Source organism: Nipponia nippon, unplaced genomic scaffold (assembly GCF_047370975.1).
Source record: "Nipponia nippon isolate SJK-2023a ecotype South Korea unplaced genomic scaffold, ASM4737097v1 scaffold_4, whole genome shotgun sequence".
NCBI classification, from domain to species: domain Eukaryota; kingdom Metazoa; phylum Chordata; class Aves; order Pelecaniformes; family Threskiornithidae; genus Nipponia; species Nipponia nippon.
In genome coordinates this window covers 86,769,192-86,796,093 of record NW_028262358.1, presented here as the reverse complement: position 1 = coordinate 86,796,093, position 26,902 = coordinate 86,769,192, and the positions used below count along the sequence as shown (strand labels likewise).

At 37.6% G+C, this 26,902-nt stretch overlaps 1 protein-coding gene across 3 annotated transcripts in view; it reads left to right on the top strand.

Moving 5' to 3' along the window:
• The window catches only part of ZNF292 (zinc finger protein 292), a 56,504-nt gene that overhangs the window by 8,457 nt on the left and 21,145 nt on the right, over positions 1 to 26,902 (top strand). For 2 of the 3 annotated variants that reach the window (XM_087773622.1, XM_087773623.1), the window contains exons 2-4: positions 22,178 to 22,332; positions 22,870 to 22,948; positions 24,307 to 24,442. The exons of the other annotated variant lie outside the window; for it this stretch is intronic. In XM_087773622.1, coding sequence (XP_087629748.1) covers positions 22,178 to 22,332; positions 22,870 to 22,948; positions 24,307 to 24,442 — 370 coding nt within the window. The remainder of the gene's footprint in view (positions 1 to 22,177; positions 22,333 to 22,869; positions 22,949 to 24,306; positions 24,443 to 26,902) is intronic. 3 annotated transcript variants of the gene reach the window in all.

The following is a 26,902-nucleotide window of genomic DNA, read 5'->3' as shown; positions in this document are numbered from 1 at the left end:
AGGAATATATATATATATTTGTTAATATTAATATTTGGTAAAGTATCTCATTTTATCAAAATATTCACATTATACATCTCAGGTTTTTTGATAAGGAAGTTATATGTCTATTTGAATGTTCAGTCCATTTTCTATCTCTTTCTTAATATTTTTTAATTATTATTTTGTTAGAGAATGAATGCCTCATAAACCATAGATCTTGAGGGAAGGCAGTGAAAAAAAAAGTGCACTTCTAGGGAATCATTGCTTCCATTGTGACTAAGAATCAGGGAATTTCATCTGGCCTTTTTCATTTACTCTGTCATTTAAATGACATAATGTTTTTTTACTCTAGGCTTTATGCAGACATACTATTTATTGTAGGTGGTTTCTACGTAAGACTTCCCTAAATTAGGGGTCAAACTGGAACCGTGAAGAGACATCAACATATTGTTTATTCAGTGTGATGGACTACCTAAACTGACACAGAAGCCAAAGAAACTATTTCAAATTCATGTATGTGTGGAGCGTATCTTCAAGAAATAGTGCTCCGGGCATTGATTTATATCTATCAAAAATTTTTTGTTAGCGTTGTTTTTAAAGGCCTCCATATAAATCCTCGGGCAGTTACAGTACAGTGTGTATAATTCTTTAGTTTTCATGAGGGAAACTAGCGTGACATTCTGATGCCATCAGCTTCTCAAAAATGATGATGTACAACAGCTTGCAAATTTAAGTTTAAATAACAAGTAAACAATATGACTTGAAACTGTCTTTTGAAATAGTATTCCCCATTTTATTAGGTCTGTGCTTTTGCATATGTTAAGAACTTAATGTCCCGTGTTTTAAGGAGTGTGCGGGGGTTTTTTTGAGGTGTGGAATATTTTTTTTTTATTTGTCTTTCCAAATATGCATTGAAGAGAGCTCCATGGTAGTATTTCTGGGATCTTTCATCTCTAAGGATGAACTGCACTGCTTTCATTTGGGAAGAGTTAATCTAATAACACCTATTACGTGGCAGAACAAAGACTTTCCGAAAGAAGGTATATGTAACATCAAAAAGGCGATGGAGCTTTATGAAATTATTCTCTGAAAATAGGCCTCATCCAATAGGAAATTGGACTAAACTTGCAAAAGCGTGTGCCTATAGTTTTTGGAAAGAATAGTTTGATCAAATTTCTTCTCCATCTTTTTTTCAGTAACTGTTGTACAGTCTTTTGGTATGTAATGTTTCTGGCTTCGTGATTCCCTGTATGAAGTTAAAGTAAATTAATCTTTCATCGGAGAATCAGGAAAATCCTGTGCTAACTAATGTAATTGTCACTTGATTATTTTGTTAATTATTCTGAGCCAGTCACACAATTCTTTGTCCTTATAGGGACTCATGTAACATGGACAACTTCTGCCAAAGCTCCATCCGGCTTCAGATACTGACTCCTAGTGTTCATTCTCTCCTAACTGCTGGACAGGTGCATTTGTTGCTCTGAGAAACTTAACTCCCTGGAGTAAAATTCTTTAGTATTTCTTTAGGGTAAAGACCAGTCTTTATTTTGTAACTCTCTGTTGTCTTTTGGGTTGAATATAGCAGTTATCTTAAGAGTTTTCATTTGAGCTTATAGCGAATATGGTGTTGCTTTCTCAGTCTCCTGTATATCATAAAGAACAGAATTTGGTAGGACTCCTTTCGTCTTCTGTTATTCAAAATGATGGAGAGAATTGATTCTGGTGAATACATAAATCCTGTTTGATATTTATGTATCTAATACACTGAATACTGTTTTGATGAGTTCAGTGATCACACATTGAATCAAATTATGAGTAAGGAGTTCCTCAGTCTTGTGATTCCTACTTGTCTCAGAAGCTTGTGATAATACACTATTTTATAACAGAATGAGCACAAGGACGAGGACAAGAAGAGATTAAATGTTCAGAATCACAAAAGACATAATCTGAACTAAATTTTTTACTTTAATTATTGCAGGGTGACTCTTATGAAGAGAATAGCTGGGATAAAAAGTAACTTCTGATTACAAATCCATAATAATGAAGATGGTAAAACTTAAATATCCCAATCCTACAGACCTGGAACTTGCATAATGTTCTAGTTGAAACTGGCATGGCAATTGAACCCTGCTTTTGGATACCCAGCCAGACTTCATGAACCGTATCAGTGTGATGGCAGGAGGTCCGAGTTCTGTTCAGGGTCGCTAACATACTCAGGAGAAAGCATAATCTTGGCTCCTCTCCTTCCTCACACATGGACGCAGTGGCAGTACCTTGACGCTGGTATAAGGACACAGTTGGTTATTAGACTGTGTGGATCAGGTAGACATTGCCTTGTTCTTTCACAGGAAATGCGGATCAGATGGAAGCATCCTTTGGGATGCCAATTTGACTGTGCTCAATAGACAAGCTTAAAATGGCAATTAAGTAACCTTTCTACTGACGAAGAAGATTATCAATTAAGTTCTCATTAGAATTAAAAAGGTTTGAAGTAGCAGTGGGAGAAGTTGCATTCAGCTGATGAAGACACCTAATACAAAAATGTAATGCGGATGAACTAGAGAAATATTTGTAATGTCTCATTTCACTTGACGGAGAGAGCAGGTTCAAGTCACCTATATTGCAGGAAATGCACATATTTTCAGATTAGACAGTGTTATTTCTGGCCGTCTTCCTATTTTTAATCTGTCCATATGCCAGTCTGATAATTAAAAGAATAGGTAATTTAGATTTCCTGGCAGTGGATAAAAGTTTACTGTAATGAACATCCCACCGCATTCCTGAAATGCCTGTTTAATAACCAACTGCTGAATATTGTTTTTAACTAAACAGACTAAAATATGAAGGTTGGGGTGACAAGTTCACTTCTTATGTAAGGATGCAAGAGAGAAATCGGATACTACTGACAAGAACAGAAAGAGCATATTGAATGCAAAATGTTGAAAGATTAAAGGCAAGCCTGAAGAAGGATAATTTCTGCTACTGTATATGACAAACCATGAGGCTTAATGTTAAGTTACTTCCTGGTATTTTAAATAATTTACTTGTTTTAAAACAGTTCATGTACGTAAGCAGAGACTGTCCATTCATTTCCTAGGTTTTTCTAGTTCTTTTTCTAAAATGAGCTGGGTTTTAAATCTTAAGCAAAATAGTGACTAAAGAATAATGGGAGGAATAGCACAAAGGTAATTTGTCTTTCGTTTTGCCTCTTTCAATTTAATAATTAGCCATATGAGCTCATAAAGTATGTTCAGCATGCCCTGATGAAAAACATACAAGTCACTTGCACCTTTTGACTTGCATTTGGGGAGAGAAATGTCTCTCTATCAGTTAACAGAATGTTCTGTGTTTGGTAATTAACTTTCCAGAGTCAGTTGTCTCTCTTCCTTGCTGTGTTTTTTGTGATATTTACTTGGTGACGGTAGATGACACAGTTACTATTCTGAGAGTTGTAGCAGAGCCCCACAAGCTTTTCTTCTGTTTCTGCTTCCGTATCTGCTGAGGTGATTTTTTTCAAACCTTCCTCCAATGTAGACTCTGCTTTAGAAATGGAAATGTATTTTTCGACAGCATATTTACATCTGTCTTGGTTTTGTAGTTGTAAATTGGGGTAGTGGTACTTCCCTGCTATTCAATGTTACATACATTGGAAGACAAACTTGGATTTTTTCTGTTGTTGTTACTTTATCTGCCTAGAGAAGTAGAAGTAGTTGGATAAGAGGCATGGTTAACTTTTTATGCTTGTGTGCTGAAGACTCAGGGCACTAATGTCCTTACAAATTGAATTGTAACAATAACTTTTCGAAGATTTTTTTTTTTAACTAATCTTAAGGGTGAGTTTATTTATGTTGTCAGTCATCATTACATGGATTCTTCCTGCAATTAGTCTTAACTCTCTTTACCAGAGATGTGCAACCATGAGGGTATGAGCTACAGTCAAGTAGTTGTAAAGAACCATCAAGGTCAACACCTTAGGTGGTGTAAATAAATGTAGGGGGAAGTTCAAATAATCAATGCACGCTTGCATTTTCAGAAGCATTGAAATCTGTTTAGTTATTACATATTCATGGTAACTAGAGCTGTGGTGAGATTTATTAAAAAAAAAAAAAATTTCCACGAAGGAGACCTAAGTAGATGTGGTTATTTGGGGAGAATCTTTTTAGGCAAGAGTCAAAAAGTAGTTAATGATAATTCTTACTAACTTTCTATCTTTTCTCAACTTCTGTGTTTTGTAATTTTTGTGGAATGATATTCAAGAAACTTATTTTGCATAATAAACTACTACATATAGTGTATATATACACTATATAAACTACTGTGTAGATGTATGAATGTGTAGTGATTGAACAAACTGAGAAAATGAATCATTCACTGCAGGGTAGTTGGTTACTTTTACTGGATTTTAAATGTATTCTAATTCTTTCTATTAAATCAAAATTAATTAGAAGTTAGTATCAGTTCTTTAACAATTACCTTTTCCGTGTGTGTATTTCTCTGAACTTATTTACTATTGTCTCTGAAAATCTCCAGGAGGATAGCTTTCCTTCAGTATGAATATGCACATGAGTTGCTGCAAGATAAATGTGTAAGACTTGATCTCTTGGTGTTTCCGTGCATCCTTTTTTCCCTTTCTGGTGAGACTTGAGCATAAAACTTAGATCTGTATCTTTATATTTTTGCAGTTTGCCGCAAGAAAATTGTGCAGTTATAATGCAGTTTATTCTTTGTGTTCTGGTTTAATAGACAGCATTTCAGATTTACATGGTGGTTCTGAAAACTCAGATTAAATAAAAAAATGAAGAGGATGGTGAGAGGAGAATGTTTATTTAAAAAAAAAAAAAGAGGCTTGTAGATGGGTAGAATTTTGCAACACTGTTTTGCAGATTACCTTTAAAACTTCAGGAAACTAGTACTTGAAAGTATTTGAGGTACCCTTTTTCTGTTTAGATAACACCTAAACACATTAGTTCTTAGTAATTGATGGTTATCTGCACTAGAGAGTGCATACCTATGTATCTGGGTACTGAAATACCCATAATAAAAATCAGTGCCATCGTGTAGGTGGTACTTCACTCTGAGTACAGAACAGAGCGTGGGTTTTTTTTTTTTTCCATGGAAGGAGAAACACTGTGAAAGACACCAGAGTATAAAAACATACATGCTCATACACTATAACAAAACTACTTCTATTGTTGTGAATATCTCTCTTCAATAGATGAATGAGAAAGTGAGCGGTTGAAAGAACAGTTTTCAGGTAATTTAACATCTCTATAGAAGATATATGTGAACCAAAATAGTGGGTGCCTATTCAGTAACACTCTGGGTCAGACAAGAAGTTCACTTTGAAAGTGATCTTCTGATCATCTCTGCTTACGACACTTTGCTTTACATTGTGGAGTGCCTTTGCAGTGTGGAAATTGAATGTGTTTTGGGTAAAACTAAACCACAAGCTGTGCTTCAGAAGCGATTGCAGGCAGTCTGCTTCAGCCACTAATAGGTATCCAGGTGATGGAACCAGCTGAAAGCTAGCCCAAAATAAGATCTCCTGCGGTAGATACGCTGGAGACTTGGCTTCTCGGCACCAGTTTTTCTGCTGTATGGACCCGCTTTCCTTATGCAGTGCATTGCACTGAAGTGCGATAGTCATCGTGAGCTTTTTGTGGACCAGCACTTAATTGCAAACTCAAATTTTCGTTTTGAACTTCATCTCTGAATGAGTTTCTCTTGACTTTGTGAGTATTTCCTGGACTCAATAATTCAGTACTCACTAATCTTGACTTGACTTTCATTTGCTTTCAACTGCAGGATAGAGAAACTGATGGTGTTAGGATGGGGGTGTTAAGTGTAAAAGCAGCTGGAGTTTTCTGTTCGAAGGAAAAGAAAAAAACAGTGAAGAGGATTGGAACTGCAGCCTGTCAGTGGAGAAGAGGAGTAGTAATGGGAAAAAAAAAATTGGATAGTTCTGCACCATGCCTGCAGAAATTGAGAATGAAAACAATTGCTTAAATACAATCTTGTAGTAAGTGATGGAATTAAGAGTCTGGCTTCAGTCCTCTCTTCTGGGCACAAGTCAATATCTCCATTAGAATTAAAGTAACATCAGCTGACTCTTCAGCCAAAGGCATCTTGGCTTTCTAGAGCTACACTTTGCCTAACAACTTCATTGTGAAACAATTCAGAAGGCACATTCAAAGTAAAAATAGCACATCAACAACTTAAAATCTTGAAGGGTTTTAAAAACTAAAATTGAGTAAAACTTGGGATTGATGTTCTTTGGTCATAACCTTAATTTAAACAGTACTTGTACACTAGAAAAGATAATCATATTTGATTATGTCATCCTTAGTTTTGTAAATGCAATCTCATGTTCTGTACCTGCTGAAGTTTTGCTCTTCGGTTCTGGATTGTGTTGTGTTATAATAACAAACATGTAAGAGCTCATACTCACGCAGCACTTGTCTAGCTACAAAATCAAGGTAACAGGGCTAAGTCTCGGTAAACAAATATTGAATCGGTTAACTAGTACCAGTTTTAATTTGCCTAATTAAACTGCTTTGGAAATGAATTAGAAGTACAATGCTGTGTTGACTTGTTGTAAAATGACCTCTCCCTGCACAGATTTAAATAAATAGAAACTGATTTTGTTGACTATTTTGATATGACCTGGTTCTTTATTTTGGCATATCTGTGAGGGCAGCAGCATTTCAGATGGTGCTGTTCTGTCTGATGCTTGTAGTGGACAGATTTGAAATATCCATGCTTTTCTATGTAAGTTTTGTTCTAGTCTAAAAATCAGTTTGCCTGTAGAGCATCCCAACTAAACCAAAATGGAAAAAGGTTGTTTGTGTTGGAGGTTCTTTGTTGGAGGCAAAGGTGAAAGGGAAATAAAGATGGGTTATGATTATGGTGATAGGGAGAAATGCCTTGATCAGAACGTTGTCATACCACAAAGGAATCATTCTTACTCATCTCCCCTCCCTCCCGCCCCTGTGCTTTTTAAAAAGGGCAGGAGGTATGATGGGGTTCATACTGTATGTAAACATTTAGTTTACTCTTTTAAATGCTTTAAAAATCGTCTGTCATAGTATTTGTTTCTAATGCCTTAAATAGTGAAGTCTCCTGGGAAATCTGAGCTAGACTTGGTTTAAATTAGACATTGTATTAGTAAGGTTTTTTTTTAACATGTAGAACTAGTTCAAGAACTATTCAAGTTTTTACTTGAATATTCTATTCAATTGACATCTTAGTTGAGTAGTCTGTCCTGTATGATGTGGACATAAACGCTGGTTGCATCCCAGCTGCTCCTTAGCTGCCTCTAGCCTCCTCCAATTAAAGTGCCTTTCATGGGAACCTTAACCTAACAACTTTCTTTAAAAGTTGCAGCAGTTATCAAAAGACTCCTGCTTTTTATGTGATGAAAGGCTTGTTCTCCATCTTCTGATAAAATGCTGAACAACAAAGAGGAGAGAAAGCAGATCACAAAAAAAAAAGGTGATCTTCAGCTCTAGGAGCTGTAGATCATTGAGGCTAAGAATAATGATATTTCAACACCTGTAAAGATTGTTTTGGTGTCCCTTTAGGATGTAACTTTGCTGTGGGACTTCACAAAGAGATCATCTGGTACTGATGCATCGGTACCAAAGCCTCTTGACTCCAAAGATGTCTAAACTGGGATATCTAAGATATTTTTAGTATCCCAACTCCTTCATTAAAAAGAAAACATGCTATAAGGCTATTCTCAACCAGTCAGTCCATTTTCCTCATGGAACAGAAGAGAGGCATCACAGCCAATGTTGCTGCATTCACTTAATCAAGTTCTGATGGTCTGGAAATGCTTCTTGAACCAACTCCTTTTTAGATGCTGTGGGGCTTTGAGGACATGACTGCCCAGTGCCTCTTCTTTTGCTCATCAGCTGTGCCTACTATCATCCTAGTCATCTTCTAATTTACAGTGGGTTCTTGGGGCAGGGATGATTTCAGCATCGCAAACCAGGACTAATGCTCCACTTTGAAAGGAGAGATCTGTTTACTTACAGGTTTGTTTTTATTTTACCAGTTCAGTTCCATGCCTGACTTTTCATTTGATTCTGTAATGATACTGGCACAGGGCTGGAGTTGCACAGAAGAGTTGAGGCCAGAAGTCCAGCTTAGTTTGCAAACTATCATAAATTGCACCTTAAAAGTAGACTGTTACCAGCTTTCCAGGAATTTGAACAATGCTATTTTCATTACGTGCTCAGTTCTTTAATGGTTGTAGCAGCCAGTGAGATTATGCTTCAGGCTCACAGAGTTTTAGTCTCAAACGCAGCCTTCAAAAATGAACTTCATTTGGATGAGATGGATGTCGAGCTCCAGCTGAAGAATCACCATACTAACTGTGTTTCCCAGAAAAAAAAACAGCCTTTTTTTTCTCCCTATTGTTAAGTCAGAAGACGTCATAACGACTGTATACCTAGCTGCTTGATTGAGAATACAGGTCAAGTCATCATGTTCCTTGTGTTTCATCTCTTAGGATTCAGGGGCTTTGCCATGAACTAAGCTGTCTTGCAATTTGTATCACTTGATTACTCTCTGGGACCCATGCTCTGTTGCTGTTTAGGGGCTTGTCATCTCTTCATGCAAGCTGAGAAATTCCTTCTTGCCTGTCCTAAAAAGAATAAAGAACATTTCATCCTGTTATCTTTATTCCTGGAAAGCAGTGTCTTATACAGTGGACATTCAACGTTTTTTGACTCCTTTGATGAAGGTGTTTTATTTCTCACCATATTGTTCTGTCCCTGATCTGAGGAGTGGGTTTATGTGTAATAGCTTTATTTTCATACCGCATTTTGAAATAGTCTAACCCACTGATCTGTGAAATACTTTTTATTTATATGTATCTCCTGTAGATATTTCACTAGTGAATCTATCAGTATTAAAAAGCACCAATGTATTAATTTTTTTTAAAGAAATGTGTTCATCTCTGATATCTCAAAGCAACTGTATAAAGCTGTATACTCATGAAATGGTTTTTGAAACTTCTACATCTGATGGCCTAGCTGCCAAAATTATACTGAGAGCTCAAAATATTCTGGTGTCCCTAGTATCAGGATGTGTGCACACCCTTAGTGTGAATGTGTCTAGAAGGACTGTGCTTGTGCACGGTGGCCTTGCATGCTTCTGTGTTGGAGTGCTGCACATCTGAGATGCCTCAATATTTGTTCTTTAAGATACTGGTCCCAAATGCAAGAGCTTTCAATGAGCATATTTACTGTGTAGGTGTAACTGGTGGAGACTTTGCAAGTTTGAGCATAGAATTGTGTCTGTGTGTGGGTTCCAGTACTGATGAACAGTACCTCTTGCAGAACCATGGATACTGCAAGAACTTTACTGGTTTAACAAATATTTCATGGTGCTTTTAACTCCCCTAGGAAAGGAAAGTTAACAGCAATTTCAAATCTTGTTCTGTTTTCTTTTGAGTAATAGTTAAATGTAAGCAATTAGTTGCAACTCATGACTACCGTACCTGAAAGGTCAACAAAGTGAAGCATATGCATGGAAAATACTGTTTCAGGGAGAAGCGGACAGGTTTTAGTTTTGGAAGTGAAAACTGACTGAAGATTACAGACCCTCGGAGTTAGTATTGGAGGGGGTCTTTAGTCTTACTAATTGGGCTATTTTTCTAACTGAATAGTAGACAGCTCCTTTGTTGGAGAAGGAATCATACAGCAGAGAGAAATGGTCTAGGCCTACTAGTCAGACTTTTAAATCCTTATGTTCATTTAGTGATTATCTGCAAGGTATAGAGATAAATGAAAAAGGGAACAAAATGAAATACAGATTCATGAAGGGGGGAAAATATTTTTTACAAGAGAGATAGTAAATCTTACTTGTCTGAGCTTCAGTAAAATTACTTTTGAAGTGTCAAAAGCAGAAAGATGGCAGTTCAAGAATGAGAAAATGCCGTAGGGTACTGGATAGCAGGATACAGTGGCTGACGTTTCCATTTTAATTTCAGTTGAAGTTTTGGTAGGAGTCTTAGAGCTTACTTTCAGGACTACATTTCAATTTTGTGATACAAAACAGAGGATTGTGCTGGCAATACAAAGTTGGGAGGCGTCATCTGTTCTTTTCTGTTTTCTTCACAGGTCAGTATAGCTGCGTTGTCAGTGTTCCTCACATTCAGCACCAGTTGGTTAGCATAGGAAGACTCTCTCAATAGGCATGATAAGCATTTTCATATCCTTACAGCTGCTGTGTCTGGCTTTGCCAGGTTCACTTGGCTCATCATTGCATGCTTTAGTAACTTGGGCACTGACAAGGGGGAAGTATCTTAGCTTATTATTGTGCATTACATTCTTAAAATACAGTTGTTTATATTTGAAAGGTAGTTCTTGCTCATCTGGAGTAGTACACAAGAAATTTGAGGAAGTGAGAGCTCAAATAATTGTAAGCACATAGTAACATGGAGCTTTTAAAGATCAGAGCACTGAAGTTATCACTCTCATTTTGCACCATGCATTAGCTGACCACAGGCAATATATTTCATGACCTGAAGGAAATAAATATATACAGCCTTGTGTTTCCCCAGTTTGCATAGAAAAAGAAAACTACACAGGTGATTAGCAGCACTTGAGCAGTACTTGAGTGGAGCAAACTGTTCATGGTACTACAAATTCTACTCCCTTTCACTTTTGGTGTATGTTTTTAAAAGGCAATGTCTGGCAATGGATCTGAGTTTATAACAAGGTAATAATGGAAGACAGCTGTTTCCAAAGAGCACCTATTTAAATCATATCAATTTGTATATCTCATTCTCCTTATTTTATCGTCAGATAATAGTATTGCCACAGTAAGGTGATTTCTTCCTTCAAATAAAAAAAAAACAAAAAAAAAAAACCAAAAAAACCTGTCTTTCAGGATACTGACTGACCTTTTACTTATTTCTGTGAGATGTGTGTATCTCTGGCATTCCAAGCTAAATTAAGATAATTGTCTGTTTTTCCCAGTGTCTGAAAAGTTACATAGGATTTTGACAAGAAACATCTTTTCATGTACTTTTTAGAAGAGGAAAAATAAAGATTTTGGCAGTTAATATTTTTGAACTAACTCTTTGGCAAGAATAATTATTTGAGATTTTTCTCACAGCGGTCTAGTAGACTTGAAGTCTTAAACAGACAAACTTTAGACATTTAAATACAGAAAGAAATCATGGATATATCTCTTCCTATGCTTCTTGATTTCTTTTCCCTAGGTTATAATCTTCTAGGGAGGAAAAAATTACTACGGATCAATTTTAGGTATTGTCTCACTAAATAGAGAATAATGAAAATTTATCAGAACTGTTTGAATGTAACGGTATTTGTACAAGATTGATTTGAAAATTGAGAAATAAAGCAGGTACAGACTGTACAAAACCAGAGAAGGCGCCTGTCTAGTGCAAGGAGAGAATTCTTTCTATCTAGTCTTGTTGCTTTGCACACGATGCCCGAGTGAGTTGCTCCGGATAGGGTGCAGTTTCTGCAATAGAACAAGCAACTGTCAGCTGAGCTGGTTACTGACATCCTGAGGTTGCAGAAGAATACTGAAGTGAATTAGAAAATTAACTCAGAAGACTCTTAAAGCAAAGGGGAGAATTTTAGCGCTATGACTGGTGAAATTCTTGGTAGTTTAATTACTAGGAATATTCAGTTCATAAATTATGAAACATCTGTGGACAGTTCCTAATTTTCATATTGTTTTAGAAGAAATTTCAGTTGCTCATTTCAAAAAGTGCATTAAACAAAGTGGATCCGAGTTGCATGTTTTACAAGTATTATCATATAGAAGATAAAATTAGGGAACATAGACGCAGTGCACACGTTCTGCAAGGCAATTATTGTGAAGGTTACTGCTTGTTAGTTACTATTAGTGTTGTTCAAAGAAGAAATTGGATAAATCTGCTCATGTTGTCCTGCTGATTTCATGCAGTAGTTTAAGAGTCTTAAGACAACGTTTTCCTGAAAAGAAATAATTCTGCTTTCTTTGCTTTTTGCTGGCACAAGCACTGGAGTCTACACACTGAACATGTTTGGGGGGCTGATAGGAATTAAAACTTGTTTCTTGCTGATTAAGGATTAGCTCTGGTCATGGATTTTCTCAAGGTCCTAACAGCCCTTACTCCGTAAATGTTAGTTAAAAGGTGATAAAGAACAAACACTAGGGAAATGGCTGTGCAGAGTTCAAGTGAAGCTACTGGTAAGCACAGAATCACAACTTCTTTAAACTGTCAGTAGTGTCAGTAATACTGAAAAAAGAAAAGAAAATACTACGCTCTTTATGGGAGTTTGATATAGACTTTTTAATCAATGAAAGTGTAATTCAGTATCTTGGACTACTGCAACCCATAGGAGTGGTATGAGCCATTTTCCTTACTGGAAACACTGGTTAAAATTATTTTTACTTTCAGTCCTTGCTCTTTAAAGCACATTAAAAACTTGCACTGCAGAGAGAAATTGAAAAAGCTGTTCCTGCTCGGTTTGTGTAAATTTGTGCAAAGGCTGTTCTTTCCACCATGGAGTTGCATGTGGAACAATAAAAGAATGAAGATGTTGCCATACCCTTAAATTGGAGGAGACAGAAAGACAGGGCAGTGCATTAGGGTCATCTCTACTCTGTGTATTTTGCTCTGTTGTAGGAGCTGGCAATGGTCTTGGTTTTCTTCCCCAGAGTGTTGGAAAGTGTAAGCCATGAAGACTGGGATGTTTGCCTAGAAACTAGAATTACTGATTTAAATGATCTATATACTGTGCTGCTTCTTCCAGCCACTTCTCAGGTTTTCTGTTTCGAAATCATGGTGACACCTCATAACAAGAGAGGGGCAATGAAGTCATTGAATTCACAGTACTGCCTCAAGGATCTTGATCAGAACTGGTGTTTTGTGGGGAAGGGCAGGTTGTATGCCATTTGAAGAGGTGAATATCTATCATTGTATCAGTTAACATCAGAAAAAAAAATCCAAGAGCTAGAAATAGTTTTCTTTTAAATGAAAGCCAAGACTTCTGTGGGCTGTAGACCCGTGGATCAGGCTCCAGGGTCAATTTTCTGGCCTGGATCATGTATTGGGACCTGGTTTTGCCTATCTTTTTGTACACGTGCATGTACAGGAGGATGTTGATATCGTCATCAGCACAAAATCAGCTCTGTTTTACTAGCTGATACCGGTGTCTTGATAAATACCTCTTTCTGAGATATTCTCTGTTTTACGTAATCATAAGCTTCTACTTCATGTCTAGATCTTCAAGAAAATACAAGCAGTGACAAAATAAATATTTTCACAAGCTGTTAATTCTTAAATCAAAGCATGTTCTATAATAAAATGTAAGTGCTGTGATAATAGATTTTACATGAAGTTGGAAATTTGTCAGGATACCAAAAGTCTGGGTGGCTCTTGATTTAGACAATCAACCAATATTTTTTGTTCAAGTGCGAAGTGTTATGACATAACAAATTAAGTACTAAATAGTCACATTTTAAACTAATGTCTACCTTACGTTCTTGCAGCTGTCGGCATTGTGATGTAAATAATCAAAACTCCTTTAACTTTTGTGATGCTACTACTTATTAAACCTGGAAGAGCTATTCCTGTACTGAACTACTTGTTGGTCACATTGACAGGTGGAAAAATGTCAGCGTTTTTTGTTTAAAAATTACAGATGAGTTTTGATTCCAGGCAGTTTGAAGTGAAAGGTTGTGAGCTTGGCTTAGGTGCCTCACTGATACACTCAGTATTTAACTGTGTTTGGACAGCAATAAAGACAATGTCAAAACTTAAAAAAAAAAAGTGTCACTGAACACCCTAGGTTGTCACACGCTCCTTGATAACTATTTTTATAATTATGTAATATTATTTAGCTTAGCTGTTTAGATAATATGTGGATTTGATGGGTTTGTGTTGTTCAAGAGTATAGGTGTTAACCATCATATTCTGTGGTTGGTGTCTATGGGTTTACACACATAAATATGAAGAGTCTTGCCTCTTTTTTTTTTTTGCTGGGTTTTAAATTACCTTACTTTCTGCCGCACTGAGGGGAAACACAACGGTTCTACCTGAGAAAGGAGGAGCATTGGCATACCTACTCTGAGGCATGATGTTTTGTTTGCATTCACGTAACAGTTTGGCAATAATTCCCATGCATACTGAGTAGCATGACTGCAGAATATACCAAATTTGATAGGAGTCCATAAGAGAAGTTATAACTTGTAAATTCCCTCATGCTGTTGAAAATGCTTTATTCTTATTATCCCCACCATCAACAAATATCTCAAATCATCTCCTCCATCCACCAAAAAAGTATACACTTTCTCAAATTATATAAATTGTTCCCTGTTTGGTTTGGCTTATTCCAGTACTGCTTAAACTTCTCATACGCCATAAAGTATACATTTTGCTATATAAAATTTTTGGATGCCACGAAACTGAGTGTTGAACTTCACTGACATGGTACGCTAGCCAAGAATGTTCACCATGTATGTTAGCCAATGTGGTTGTCTTTGGATTTTCAGAGTAACTGATAATGTGGAATTTAGAAAAGGAGTAGTTTTCTTACAGAGGAAGCGTAAGACTCAAGTTTAAGTCTTTTTTAGTAGTTACAGAAATACTTTACAGATAACACATGTTAAGGCTGTCATCTCTGAAACTATATTAATTTCTTAAATTTACTTATACCCCCTTTGGTTTTGTAGCTTATTTGTCCAATTTGTTTTTTCCGGTAACAAAAAAAATTGTTTGATTTGAGAAAAACAAAATTGTCACAGTCCCAAAGCAAGAAGAATGTACCTGAAGGGAGGTTTGTCTTAATATGATAGCCTGTGTGTGTATTTGCACATATGTGAATTACATACATATTTATTTAAGACAGAGAAACTTCTTTATCCTTGAAGTGTTGCTAGAGGTTATGCCCCTGCCCCATCCAGTTCAGTATTTGGGTATGTGAAGGAGACTTCACCTAGTCTTGCTTTTTCTGGGAGATTTGTCAAGATGAAGTGTTCCAGAGTCATTGCTGCAACACCTTAGTTCCTTTGCTCAGACTGCTACATCCTCCATCATCACTACTGGCAATCTTTGTTGTCATTCAGTTCTTGTCATTTTCCCCTAACAAGCCTCATGTAGATGGGCTTTCTACCCAGGGGTGGAATCTAATGGACCTTGACCACACATGGTTGCAGCATGCTGCCTGGTGACATTGTGCATAAGCTGTTCTTGAGTACCTGTTTGATGTGGGTGCTCTTTGTATATGAGTCTCGTGGCTGACTGCCTTCAGTTTGCAGGTAGTCTCCTGTTCAAAATGTTTCTTGTTCTGAGTGATCCCTCACCATCTCCATACAGACCCATTATGGCTACACATTGTTCCTGACATAGCATATTAATCCACATTGCTGCGATAGATCTAATCTACCGTGCTGCAGTCCATACTGTGGGGTCGTTGACACTCCAAGGCATTTAGCAGAGTTTAGTAAGCAACGTCAGCTTCTTTTCTCCTGATCTAGTCTTTAGGAAGTCTTTGTTCTGGATCAAGTTATGGTATATGTCTTCTTCCCTTCAGTCCCTTCAATCCTAAGCATCCAACTCTAAACCAGTCCAGAGTAGTCAGTGGAACCTGACTTGACTGAAGTAGTTGCAGTGTCAGGCTCATCAGGGTGTACAGCATCTCTCTGCACCTTCCTCTATATGATGATAGCAAACTCAGGATCCCCAATTCATTTTCACTTGCTCATGATCCATCTAATGATACAAGCTGTGAATGGCTCTGGTCATTAGAGCAACCCTGCCTTCTTCACAAGGGAGAATCTTAAGCCAAGAAGTTGTTTCTTAAATCATGTGCATGGTTGATATGGGAGACCTGCTTCACTGATGTTCTTATGTTATCCTCTTTCTTGACTGTAGCCTTCACTTTCTTTTGAAATTTCTGTTGGTCCTAACAGAATTGTAGCCATCCTTCACCACCCTTGAATAAGGCCTGCCCTTTTTTCTTGAATCAGACCCTTTGATCGTTCCTGTGAAAACAGCTGCTCTGCTGGGTCAGTTGGTTATTGAGAGGTACTGGAGGAGCGGGTAATGGGATTGTGCCAACCGAGGGGAGCCCTGCCTTTGTGGGAACGTGCTCCACGTGAACATGAAGTGGCAGAGTGATCTCACTGAGAAGTGCTGTCGCTCCTGAACCCGGCTATTCACATGGAGCTCAGTCATCGCTTAGCTACCTCTGCCGCTGGGGAAGTTGACTTCATGGAGGGCATTCTTGCAGCCACTCTTTGTGTGCAGCTCCTAAAGGCTCATCTCCAGATAACTTGATTGTTTCGTGCTTGTTGCTTGGACTCTTCTCCTGTGTGGATGTGCTTGAGGAAAGTCACCAAAATAAAGGTTTTGCTAGTTACTGGAATGGTTTGAGAGGTGCAGCTTACCTGTGTGACCACGGTCTGTCACTTCCCCTGCCTCTTAGTCCCGTGGGCTTAGCAGGGAATGGAAATGGCAGTCCCAGGCACGTTCTAATGTATTCAAGTAAGCTTGCCCTTATCCTGATAAGGGCAGGGGTGAGAATCTGATCTTAAGAGCTGAAGAAACATGTAGGTGTAGACTGTACGTGTGAAACTCTGAAACTCTGGTTAATAGTAAATAATGCCTTCTTTTAGTATGAAACATATTTTTAACACAGCTTTGGTATTGCAGGGGTAGTTGTAGCAAAGAAGGTTGCTCAGTATAATTTTTGAAAGTAGAAAAGCATCCGCCGGTGGGTGCATTGCTACTGCAGCATTCACGTAAGCGTTCTGACAAAGATTGAAAAAGATAAAATGTATTATTTGAATATTACCCATAGCTAAATATTTTCCACAGTTTAAATCACAGGTATAATACTTATTGATTTTTATTGTACAAATTGAAATTATTGCATTTTTTTGGAGCATTCTTGACTGTGTAAGCTGCTGCTGAAATAAAATGCCCGTTTCGGTCTCAGAGAGGAACAAAACTTTGCTGCTGTGCTCTGAATACAGTACTTGGCTTGATTAACAAGCATGTCCTGACTAGGGAGATAAATAACTTAATGAGGCCCAGGGCTGGGGGTAAAATTCTTTCTTTTTATGGTTGTAAGCAGAGCACAACAATGATTCATTAAGCAAAGCAGAATGAATTTGATTTTCTTTGTACAGTGGCAGTGCTGTATAGTCTGGGGACATCCAGACAAGGAAATCTGTCATACTGATGAATACTTTTGAAGGGCGTGGTGGGCGTAAGTGCTTAATATAGTTCATGTAAAGGCTTGGAAGTGACTGATCTATATATACGAGATAAAAATAGCACTATTTAATGCTGAATTTAGTGCCACTATATTATAGTGCAAACTTCTTTGCTTGCTTTATGCAGTGTGTTTGCATCTGTACGCGCCACTTTTAAAGGACAATATTGGTAGTAACAGCTCACCAAGGTACTAAATGTTTTTTGTTAGGTGGTGGATTTGGGGAATTTTCCCATGTGTTGATTATATATACTTTTATTTTGGTTTTGGTTAACTACTACTAAACTTCATATTTTCAAAATTAAATTTTATTTGCTTCAATTTATCCTTATTAATCTGGACGTGGATTGGAGTAGTGTTGGTTGGGCTTTCATAGGTTCTGCAAGTGCTTTTGTAGTTCTTCCCCAATCCAATTTTCTGATGTTAATGACTCCATGATACTTCTCTAAAGTTCCTAATTATCTGGGAGATTTCCAGCTGGACTGTGGCACGATGGGCCTGCAATCTCCAGTATCCTCCCTTGTGCAGATCAGATGGTGATACTGCCTAGCTGGAGGCTTTTTAGGATGCTGACTACCTGTAAGGTCTCTCTTTCCTGCCCCATGAAACTTGTGATCTTCTGATCTGGTTGTTACAGGTCTCCATGGTCACTTGTCATGGCTTGCTTTATGGATTGGTCTCTCTCTATGGGGGCGATTGGTTTCTTCTTTAGGTTCTAGGTGTTGCTGTCAGTCTTTGCAATGTCTGGTGAGTATCCTCTGGATAATTTTTCAGTCACGCTTCTCAGATGACCAATTGCTTAGTTACATCTCCCTGCTTCCTTCTCCTTCTCAACTCAACAGTTTGAGACTTTTAGGGTACGTTGTCCTGGCTTGGTAGCCAACTTTAAGATGTCCTTCACTTGCCAAAGCTTGCATTAATCTTGTTGCAGACTTCTGAAGAGGACACTAGTAAAGGTAGATGGGCCACACGTTCAAAATGAGATTTGCATCAAGTCTTTAACAGGTTAACCTAGTGTTTCTGATATTAAACAGGATTAATGACTTCATATATCAATTTCCTAAATATAAATTTATCTTACTGGCAGAAGCTGTTTGGCAAATTCATGATGGCCAGACCAGCTCTAGCAAGTTTGGACAATCAGCTGGATAAAACCGAATGGCAGTTTGTGCAACCTGTTACTGCCTTGGTCTGATATGTTAGCTACCACTTGTTTGTTTTGTGGGTTTTTTTTTTTAAATATTTAATCTAAAAGAAGAAATATGTTGTTTCAAATTAGTCAGGAAAGAAAAGTAATTCATGGGCACAACATTAGTTTTAACTCCGATTACGAAGCTGACTCCCTGTTTGAGCTAGGTAGCATTCCAAGCTCACACAAAGAATTTTCCCAGCATACTTAAGAATCCATATGAGCAGTAAGCTATGCTGAATGTTTTATTACCATGCTTGTCCCTCTTTTATTCATAATGTTACCAGCAACTTGTTTTCACGTTTCCCCTTTGCAGGGAGAGTTGTTTCTTTTAAGCAAGTGAAAATTGGTTATGCTGTAATATTCATATAACAAAAAGCAGTTGTGTGTTGTTTTCTCCAGTGCAAAAATAAAAGTTGTACCAAATCACTTAAAAGAAGTAGTCTATTCCTTAAGGAAAAAGGATTATACAAGTATGCTTTTTATTTTAAATTTTCTATAGTACTGTACTGTGCAAGGTGCTGCATTGATTGCTCTGCTGTATTCTTAACAAGAAGCAACATCAAGTTAAGTAGAGAGGGGTTTCTTCCGCAAGTCTACGGCATTCATGTAAACCTGAAGCTTGTCCTGTTTGTTCTTTTAATATGGATACTTCTGTCAGGTGGATAAGGGGAAGAAACCACTCACGCCTGTTCCGCCCAAAATATTGCTTCAAGACCCAAAGAGTGAAGGATGTAAAGTACACTTTCATAGGCTGTTTTTTCTTCAGCTTTGCCATTTTACCACTAGCGTCCTTAAACATGTCATCTGTGACAAATCAATAACTGAAATCATAGTACATCTGATTGTGTGAGTATTTGGGCAGAGGGAGACTTTTTACTCGAGTTTCTTTTAAGATTCTTTGAAGCAGACTCCTTTGTTCTGATCTAATTATTCTACTGCATTGATCAAAATTGCCAAATGGTACCGAAATAGATGTTTGCTAACATTGTTAGCTTGTTTATCCATTCTTCCTTTGTTGCTTCTTTCATGCTTCCGCTGCATTTTACTCTTCCTTGATTTGTCTGCCATAATCTGTGGTGCTTTTTTGCTGCTGTTAGGAGAGCATCATATTGGGTGTTACAGTAAAACAGACAATATTCCAGTCGGGTTCAAGGTTCCAGTAGGGAGCACTAGATGCTGCAGAAGCATCTTCTACTGCAGCAGAAAGGTTGAGTATGTAACTTCTTTTAAGGTGACTGTGTATTAAGACCTCCTTTAAAACCAAAATAGGTTTTAATGCAACAGTTTGCCAAAACCTGTGTATTTCTTACCTATTATGTCCTTGACTGGGATACCTTTGGCCCGTGTTTTGCCTGTGCTATAACCTGGCAGCAGTATTGTGATTGTGAATAACCACATGAAACAGTTCTCTGATCCAGTTAATATAGTTGACATTTTTTATCAAGAGGGTTTATTTTGGATACTGCCAAATATGAGAATTTTAAGTATGTTCTTAATAGTACCACTAACTAACTCAGTACAGATGTCTAACACAGACAGGGCAATGCTGAATTTAACTTACTCTAAGCTTAGTAGAGTTGAAGACAGGAATAAACCTAGTTTTGTTTTGTCTTGTGTTTAATGTGACTGACTTGCCTATCCTGAGGAATTAACGTTTGGTTTTCTTACTTTCTAATACATAAAGCCAGAGTCAACTTGCTCAAAGTCCACATTTATTGTTTGAGCTGCATTATATCCCAGACATAGCAAGTTCATTAAGATTTTTACATTTGCATAGTAAAAATTAAAAAGTATTTTAGTATTTGCATGTTAAAATGAGTTGAGAACTACTTTGTTTTGTTTTTTTTGTTCAGGTATGTGGGGGATTCTGTAGCAGAAGAGCTTTATTGTCCAGAAGGCTCTGAACCAATATTGTCAAAATTGTTTTAATTACAGCTGATGTTAATAAAAAGGGGAACCATGACTTTTGCTAAATGACCTTATTGAGCTATGTATAATATATGAGCTATGTAAAATGCTTTCACACTGACAAACCTGATTTCCTTCTGTGATGAAGCTGGTTCTGCAGATGAGGGGATAGCGGCAGATGGTTTTCTGCCTGACATCAGCGAGGCCTTGGACTTCGTCTCCCATAGTATCCTTATAAACAAATCTATGAAATAGTCCACTTATCCAGGCAATATAATAAGGTGGCTGAACCGTGGGTCTCAAAGACTTGTGCTTAGTAGTACAAAGTGCAGACGGCAGCTGGCCACTTGTGGCATCCTATCAAGGCTTGACGCTGGAGCAAATACTCTCTAATTTCTTTATTAGCGAACTGGATGAGGGGACAGAGTACCTTCTCAGCACGTTTGCAGATGATACTGAATTGATGGGAACAGTCAGGAGGTCAGGGAGACTATTGAGAGGGACCTCAACCGCCTGGGGGAATGGGCTGACATGTAGTTCAGCTCAGGCGAGCGCAAAGCCCTGCGTGTGGGAGGGAGTAGCCCCACGCACCAGTAGAGGCTGGGGAGCAGCTCTGCGGACATCAACCCAGCGCTCCTCCTGAACAGCCAGCAGCGTGCCCTTGCGACAGAGTGCCGGCTACACCCTCAGCTGTGCCATCAAGAGCGTGGCCAGCAGGTTGAGGGAGATTAATCCCTCTATTCAGTACCCATGGGACTGCATCTAGGTACTGGGACGGGGCACAGGAATCACAATAAATGGTAGTCAGGCACAGAAGGAGGTTGCCTACAGAGGGTGTGGAGTCTCTGTCCTTCAGGTTACTCACAGCTCCATTGAACATTACTCCAAACAACTTATTCTAATGGCCCTGGGTGTCAGACAACCTGAATTGCTATCTGTTACTTTGAGCTTTCTGCCTGTTATAACCCCAAAAACCAAACAGCAAAATTGATCATCTTAATACGACAGGCTGAAACCTTCAGCCGTTAAGCTGCCTCAGGCTTGAGAGCAGAGATCTAAGGGGACATGGTTTGGATGCTGGTAGGAGAACCTTACTAGCTACTCCACCTTAATGTGTGTCTGAGTTCCCTGGCCCTAAATAAAATGAACGGAAGCCTTTTCTACTTTGGGTGGTGGTGGTTATTCCATCACTCTCATGAGTTTTATTTCGAAATCACTGTTTGTAGGTATTCATGTGGCAAATAAGAAAACAGCTTTTTGACTAATGAGTTTTTGCTGTCTTTAAAATGCATAGTTCATATTCCTTTCAGGACCATGTAAAAAACTATATCCTCAGGATACCTGTATTGGCAAGGTGTCAAGAGAGAGGAAATGTAAAACTGTTCCTGAAAGTAGGGGAGTTAAAATAAAGGCTAATACTTTCAAATTTACTTGCTGTAGAAGCTGAACTGTAGAGGTAAATGTTTAAAAAACGAGTTTTCAGTCCCTTAATTGTGAATTTCTGGAAAAAAAAAAAAAAGTTAAGCATCTGTGTTCCCATTTACGCTCTCCAGGCTTGTGTATTTGGAAAATATGAATGTAAAATGAATCGTATGGTGATATAATAGGGGGGAAGTGTCACTCATAACGTTTTTATATGATCAGAGCATGATCGTGTGTGGAATTTAAGTTCCAGTTGTTAATGAAACAATAAATTTTAAGGAAAAAAGGCATGCTTTGAGAACGTGTAATTCATATTACGGAGACAGATGTCATCATTAAGGATAGTCTACTAGTGAGGAGTATAAAACTAAAAATTTATATTTGTTCCTGAATTTTGGGGTTATTTTTTCCTTTTCCTAAACAGACTTTGCTGGAGTATGCAGAAAAGTGGAAAACATCGGAAGACCCTCTGCCCCTGTTAGAGGTGTATACAGTGGCTATCCGAAGTTATGTTAAAGCACGACCTTATCTTACCTCTGAGTGTGAAAATGTAGCCTTTGTGCTTGAACGTTTAGCACTGTGAGTATGTTTTTCAGTTACTAAAACCAACCTGTTTGGTATGAACTTTTCACTGTCTAAATGCTTTCCCAATCCAGTTCACAATCTATAGAAATTCTAAACAGGTTGTGAAGCACCTTCCTTCCTTATGGTGAATGCTGTATGTGAGAGAGAATATCTTTGGTTGTTGGAAATGGGGCGGTCTTGAGAAGGACTCCTGATCTAGGACAAGCCAACATCCCTGGCCTGAAACACTTTGCTACTATTGATCTGTATGCAATCTGAAAGTGCATCAATTTACACAGGCTGTTACAGGGTTGGACTTCAATGATAAATCCAATTTTTTTTTTAAATTGGTGTCTTTTAGAGTGTTTGCTCTTATAGTTTCTGCAGGAGTATCCATGACCACCTTTTCTTTGTATGTTGAAAGAAAGCAAACTGTTTTGTGACTTTGGCATTTCAAACAAATAACTATTTGGATACTAGAATAAAGAATTGTTGATTATACATTTTAAAAGCCAAAAGTTGCCTCGAATAATATTCCCATTTGACTTCCAGAAGCTGTATTGAACTTCTACTGTGTCTGCCTCTTGATTTACCTGAAAATAAATGGGAAGAATTTCAGGCTTTTGTACAGGTGAGTTTGATTCATGAAATGAAGACGTAATAGCTTTTAAGAATGGTTTGGAAACCTAAGGATATTAAGTATGTAGCATGTCTGAAGACTTGTTTCCTGGTGGCTGATAAAGATCTAGGCCTTCGGCTGGAAATCATATGTACTCTGTAGTAATTGCTGTCAGTCATATCATTTGTCTGTCATAGTTCATGTAGCAGCCATGGAGAAAAAAAATGTTTTCAGATACTTGAAAGAAAGCTCATGTTTTAAAAGATGTTTGTCTATTAACACTGTTAGAAATGAAATAATATATAAGTCATTCTTTACTATTTATGGTTGTACATTTGAGACTTCTTATGAATGAAAGATCTGTCGATACTGCAGGATTGTTACATCTCCCACAGGACACTAGCTGGTTAAGGATTAGAGCTCTGCTTTAAAGGAGGGTGTTGAAACAAGTTCAGCTCCTCAGCATTTATCAGAAGTATGTAGTGGGAGGTCCTGCCTACAGTTAATGAAAAAAAAAGTGGGGGTTAGGGAGAAGGAAGGAATAATAGTGAAAAAGACCAGATACAGTTACCTCAGGATTCTCAGCCTAAATGACATAGGAAGATGCAAGGCTGATTTTTAGAGTGAATTTTGACTAGCAACTGCCTGATGTAAATCAGTTCTGAAGAGGTGTGTTTGGTGCCAGGAGGTTTCACAGCCATCAGAGCAGGTAGAAAAGTAACAGAAAAATGGAGATGAGCCCTTTCTTTTTTTTAAGGACCAGTGTTAGTTGTGCATTGCTACTTAAGCCACAGATTTTTGCAGGTCTGTAGTTTGCTCCCAAGCATACATCTGCTTCCAGAATTTATCCTAGTATCTAAATGCAGTAGAAACTATTTTAATTGATTTTAAGACTCCAGCCTGCCTTCATCGTATTTGTATAGAACCATGCAGTGAGGTCTTACAGCTTAAATCGTTCGCCTTTACAAAAATATTTTTTTCAGTGTCTTCAGTGTGTAAAGATTTTGCTGCTGAAGAGTTGAAAAGAATAAGAGTTTAGGCAGCTGATGCCAGACCAATATGTGGACCAAAGAATTTGCTCATCCATTTTTAAAAGGGAGGCCTATTTCAGAAATTTAAGAAGTAGCCCTGTTAATAATCTCAACGTGAGTTTGGGGCACTCAGTTGTTTTGGTTCCTCCGCCAAAATCTTAGTCAACAGAGGCAGAAGTAAAACTTATATAGGCTGAATATTAAGATTGTTTTGTTATGCATTTAACTCTTTATCTGATAAGGGTTTTTTTTTGACATAAGGTATAAAGGAGTATAAAAGACACATGTTCTTAGTATCTTTTTTTAACAATACTTGGTTTTGTAAAATATATTCTTCAGGTGGCTCATAAAAACTTGATGGAAAATGGCAGCCGGGAACTGCACATTTTAACTACACTTACACAAGAGAAGGGAGTGTGGAAGAACCCAGTGTTGTGTGGAATTCTTTCCCAGGAACAGTTGGATCCAGATAAAGGTAAAATTTAAAATGATGATTGGGATAAAATATACCTTATTTTTATAATACATTGAAATATTATGATATATGGAAGCCTTTTGTTGAATATAGTTTATGTGATAATTTATAAGCTATATAAATAAATATACTTGTAGCATGTATTGAATTATTAAGACAGTGTGTTCCTAGGAGTATACAAAGAATTTAATGTTGGTATTTTGCATAAAACGTAATCATACCTGGAGATCTCTTGCCATTTTCTTCATAAGCCATGTGAAGGGAGATTACATACAGGCTATTTTATGATGGGGTAAGTTCAGTACTGGTATATAAAAATTATTTGACATAAAACAAAACATAAAAAATACTTTTTTTAATGAGAATGGCATTTATTCAGTTATGAAATGCGAAGAGGGCCATTACCGAAGATTCATTTAGACCAGAGTTCTGAGAATGGCTAACAGCAGTTGCATAAGAAAGAGTAAATGATCAGCAGACACATACAATGATATTTTCCTGATGTATTGTTTCCATTGTTAATGATTTGCAATTCAGAAGTGGTATCCTTGTGTTAATAAGTCTTAGCTGTTTTTTTGATTATTTGTCTAATTGGTTTTAAAATCTGTATGAACCGTCACACCTAAGTGTCTGTCGCAGAGTTACACAGTTCTCATGTCAAGTAAAGTAGTCCCTCTTACTGTCTGTCTCCTTTTAGCCTGATGCCTGCTTATTTCATGTGATATTCTCCATTTATTAAAAAGTAAACTATTCTCACGCCTTGTAATGAATGCATCGTAAGACATGATTCGTTAGGCCGCTGTCATATCCCATCTTCTCTCTTCTGTAGTGTCTATTCCATACCATCTTTTAGCTTTACTGTCCCATTCCTCATATGGGTGACCAAAGGTTTATTCAGCAGTCAACATGTAGATGTACTGATTTTCTGCTTCATTCGGCATTCCTTTCCTAGTATTTCCTAACATTAGACTTGCTTCTTGACTGAGCATTGAACCGACGTTTTCTTAAAACTGTCTGGTTTAGCCCTGATTTCTTTCTTGAGGAGTAGTACCTATTTCAGTGTTAGGATTTTCCCCTAACACACAGCCTGTTTTTCTGTAGGTGCAGTTAGGATTGCATTTTTTCCTAGTGAAAGTCAGTTTGGGGTTTTTATCAACACTTTAGTTTTGTCTGCTATGCCACGTTATGGAGTGCAGTCCTCTTCAGTCTTTTACTGTTGGCATGTTTTTGCTACCCTGCTTTTATCAGCATGTTTTGTCACCTTGTTCTCTACCCCCCTTTTCCAAATGTTTATAAAAATGCTGGACAGCAGAGGTCCTGGTACAGATCCTCCAGGAACTCACTGAGAGTTTGGGGTTTTTTTTTTCCTTTTTTCTTTTAACTGATAATTTATCCATATAAGGATCATCATTTTACTACCAAAATAGGTTGGTATCTTTAGGGGTTTTGAAGGACTTCTTTTAATGCTTTTAGAAAATTAATTGGATCTCCATTATTCACATTGTCACAGCTCCCTCAGATAAGTCCAGTAAACGTATAGTGTGATTTGTTATTTTTTTTACGAAAGTTGTGCTTACTCTTCCCCAAGATTTGCATTTTGCCGCTTCTTTTATTAATTTATTATGCTTCTAATACAGATTTTGGATTGGTATGCAGTTCTCAGAGTCCCCAGAGTACTCTTTTACTAGCTTCATATCAACCACCTTTTATTCCTCTTAACAGTAAGGTACTTCTAAGAGAGAGGTTTGATTAATATTTTACTTGTCTTATATTTGAGGGTTTTTTTTAAGAATTCCCTCATGAATCTGGTTTTGATGACTATTGATTTTATCAGTGTTTTAACTGCGAAGTTTTTTACGGACATTTCAGGATTCCTTTTACTCCTGAATGTTGTTTACTCAAGGATGCTTCTGCCTTGGACTTGACTGGCTGACTGCTGTTACAGTTATTACTTGTATCAGTGGCAAGATTGTCATGCTATGTATCCATATTTTTGTTACTCAGTTGGCAAGGTGTTCTCTAGCTATTGGCATCCTCTGTAATACTGCATTGTTTTGTGTCATCTTCTTGCTGATTTGAAGGATATTTTAGTAATACCAAAACTCCATCGCTCAGAGAGCTGGCTTTCTTGTCTGTAATCCAGCACTCCCACTGGCCACCACTTACCCTCTTTCAGTGGACAGCTGTCTCTCAGCAGCCTTCAACCTTAACTCCAGTATAATAGTCTTTGGAATATTTGTAAACTTCGCTTACAGGATCTTGGTTTTGTTCTTAATGTTGCCTTTGCCATTTACTATTTCAGAAGTTCGCAAATATTTAAGTAGTCACCTTGTTAATCTGCTGAGTTTTAGGTCAGTGATTACCTCTTCTTGAAGGCCTCTGTTGTTGACTCGTAAAGGTCAGTTTGCCTCTTTGCATCTCCGGTAGGAAGCACAACTAGGTGTCTGTTTCTTCTCAGAG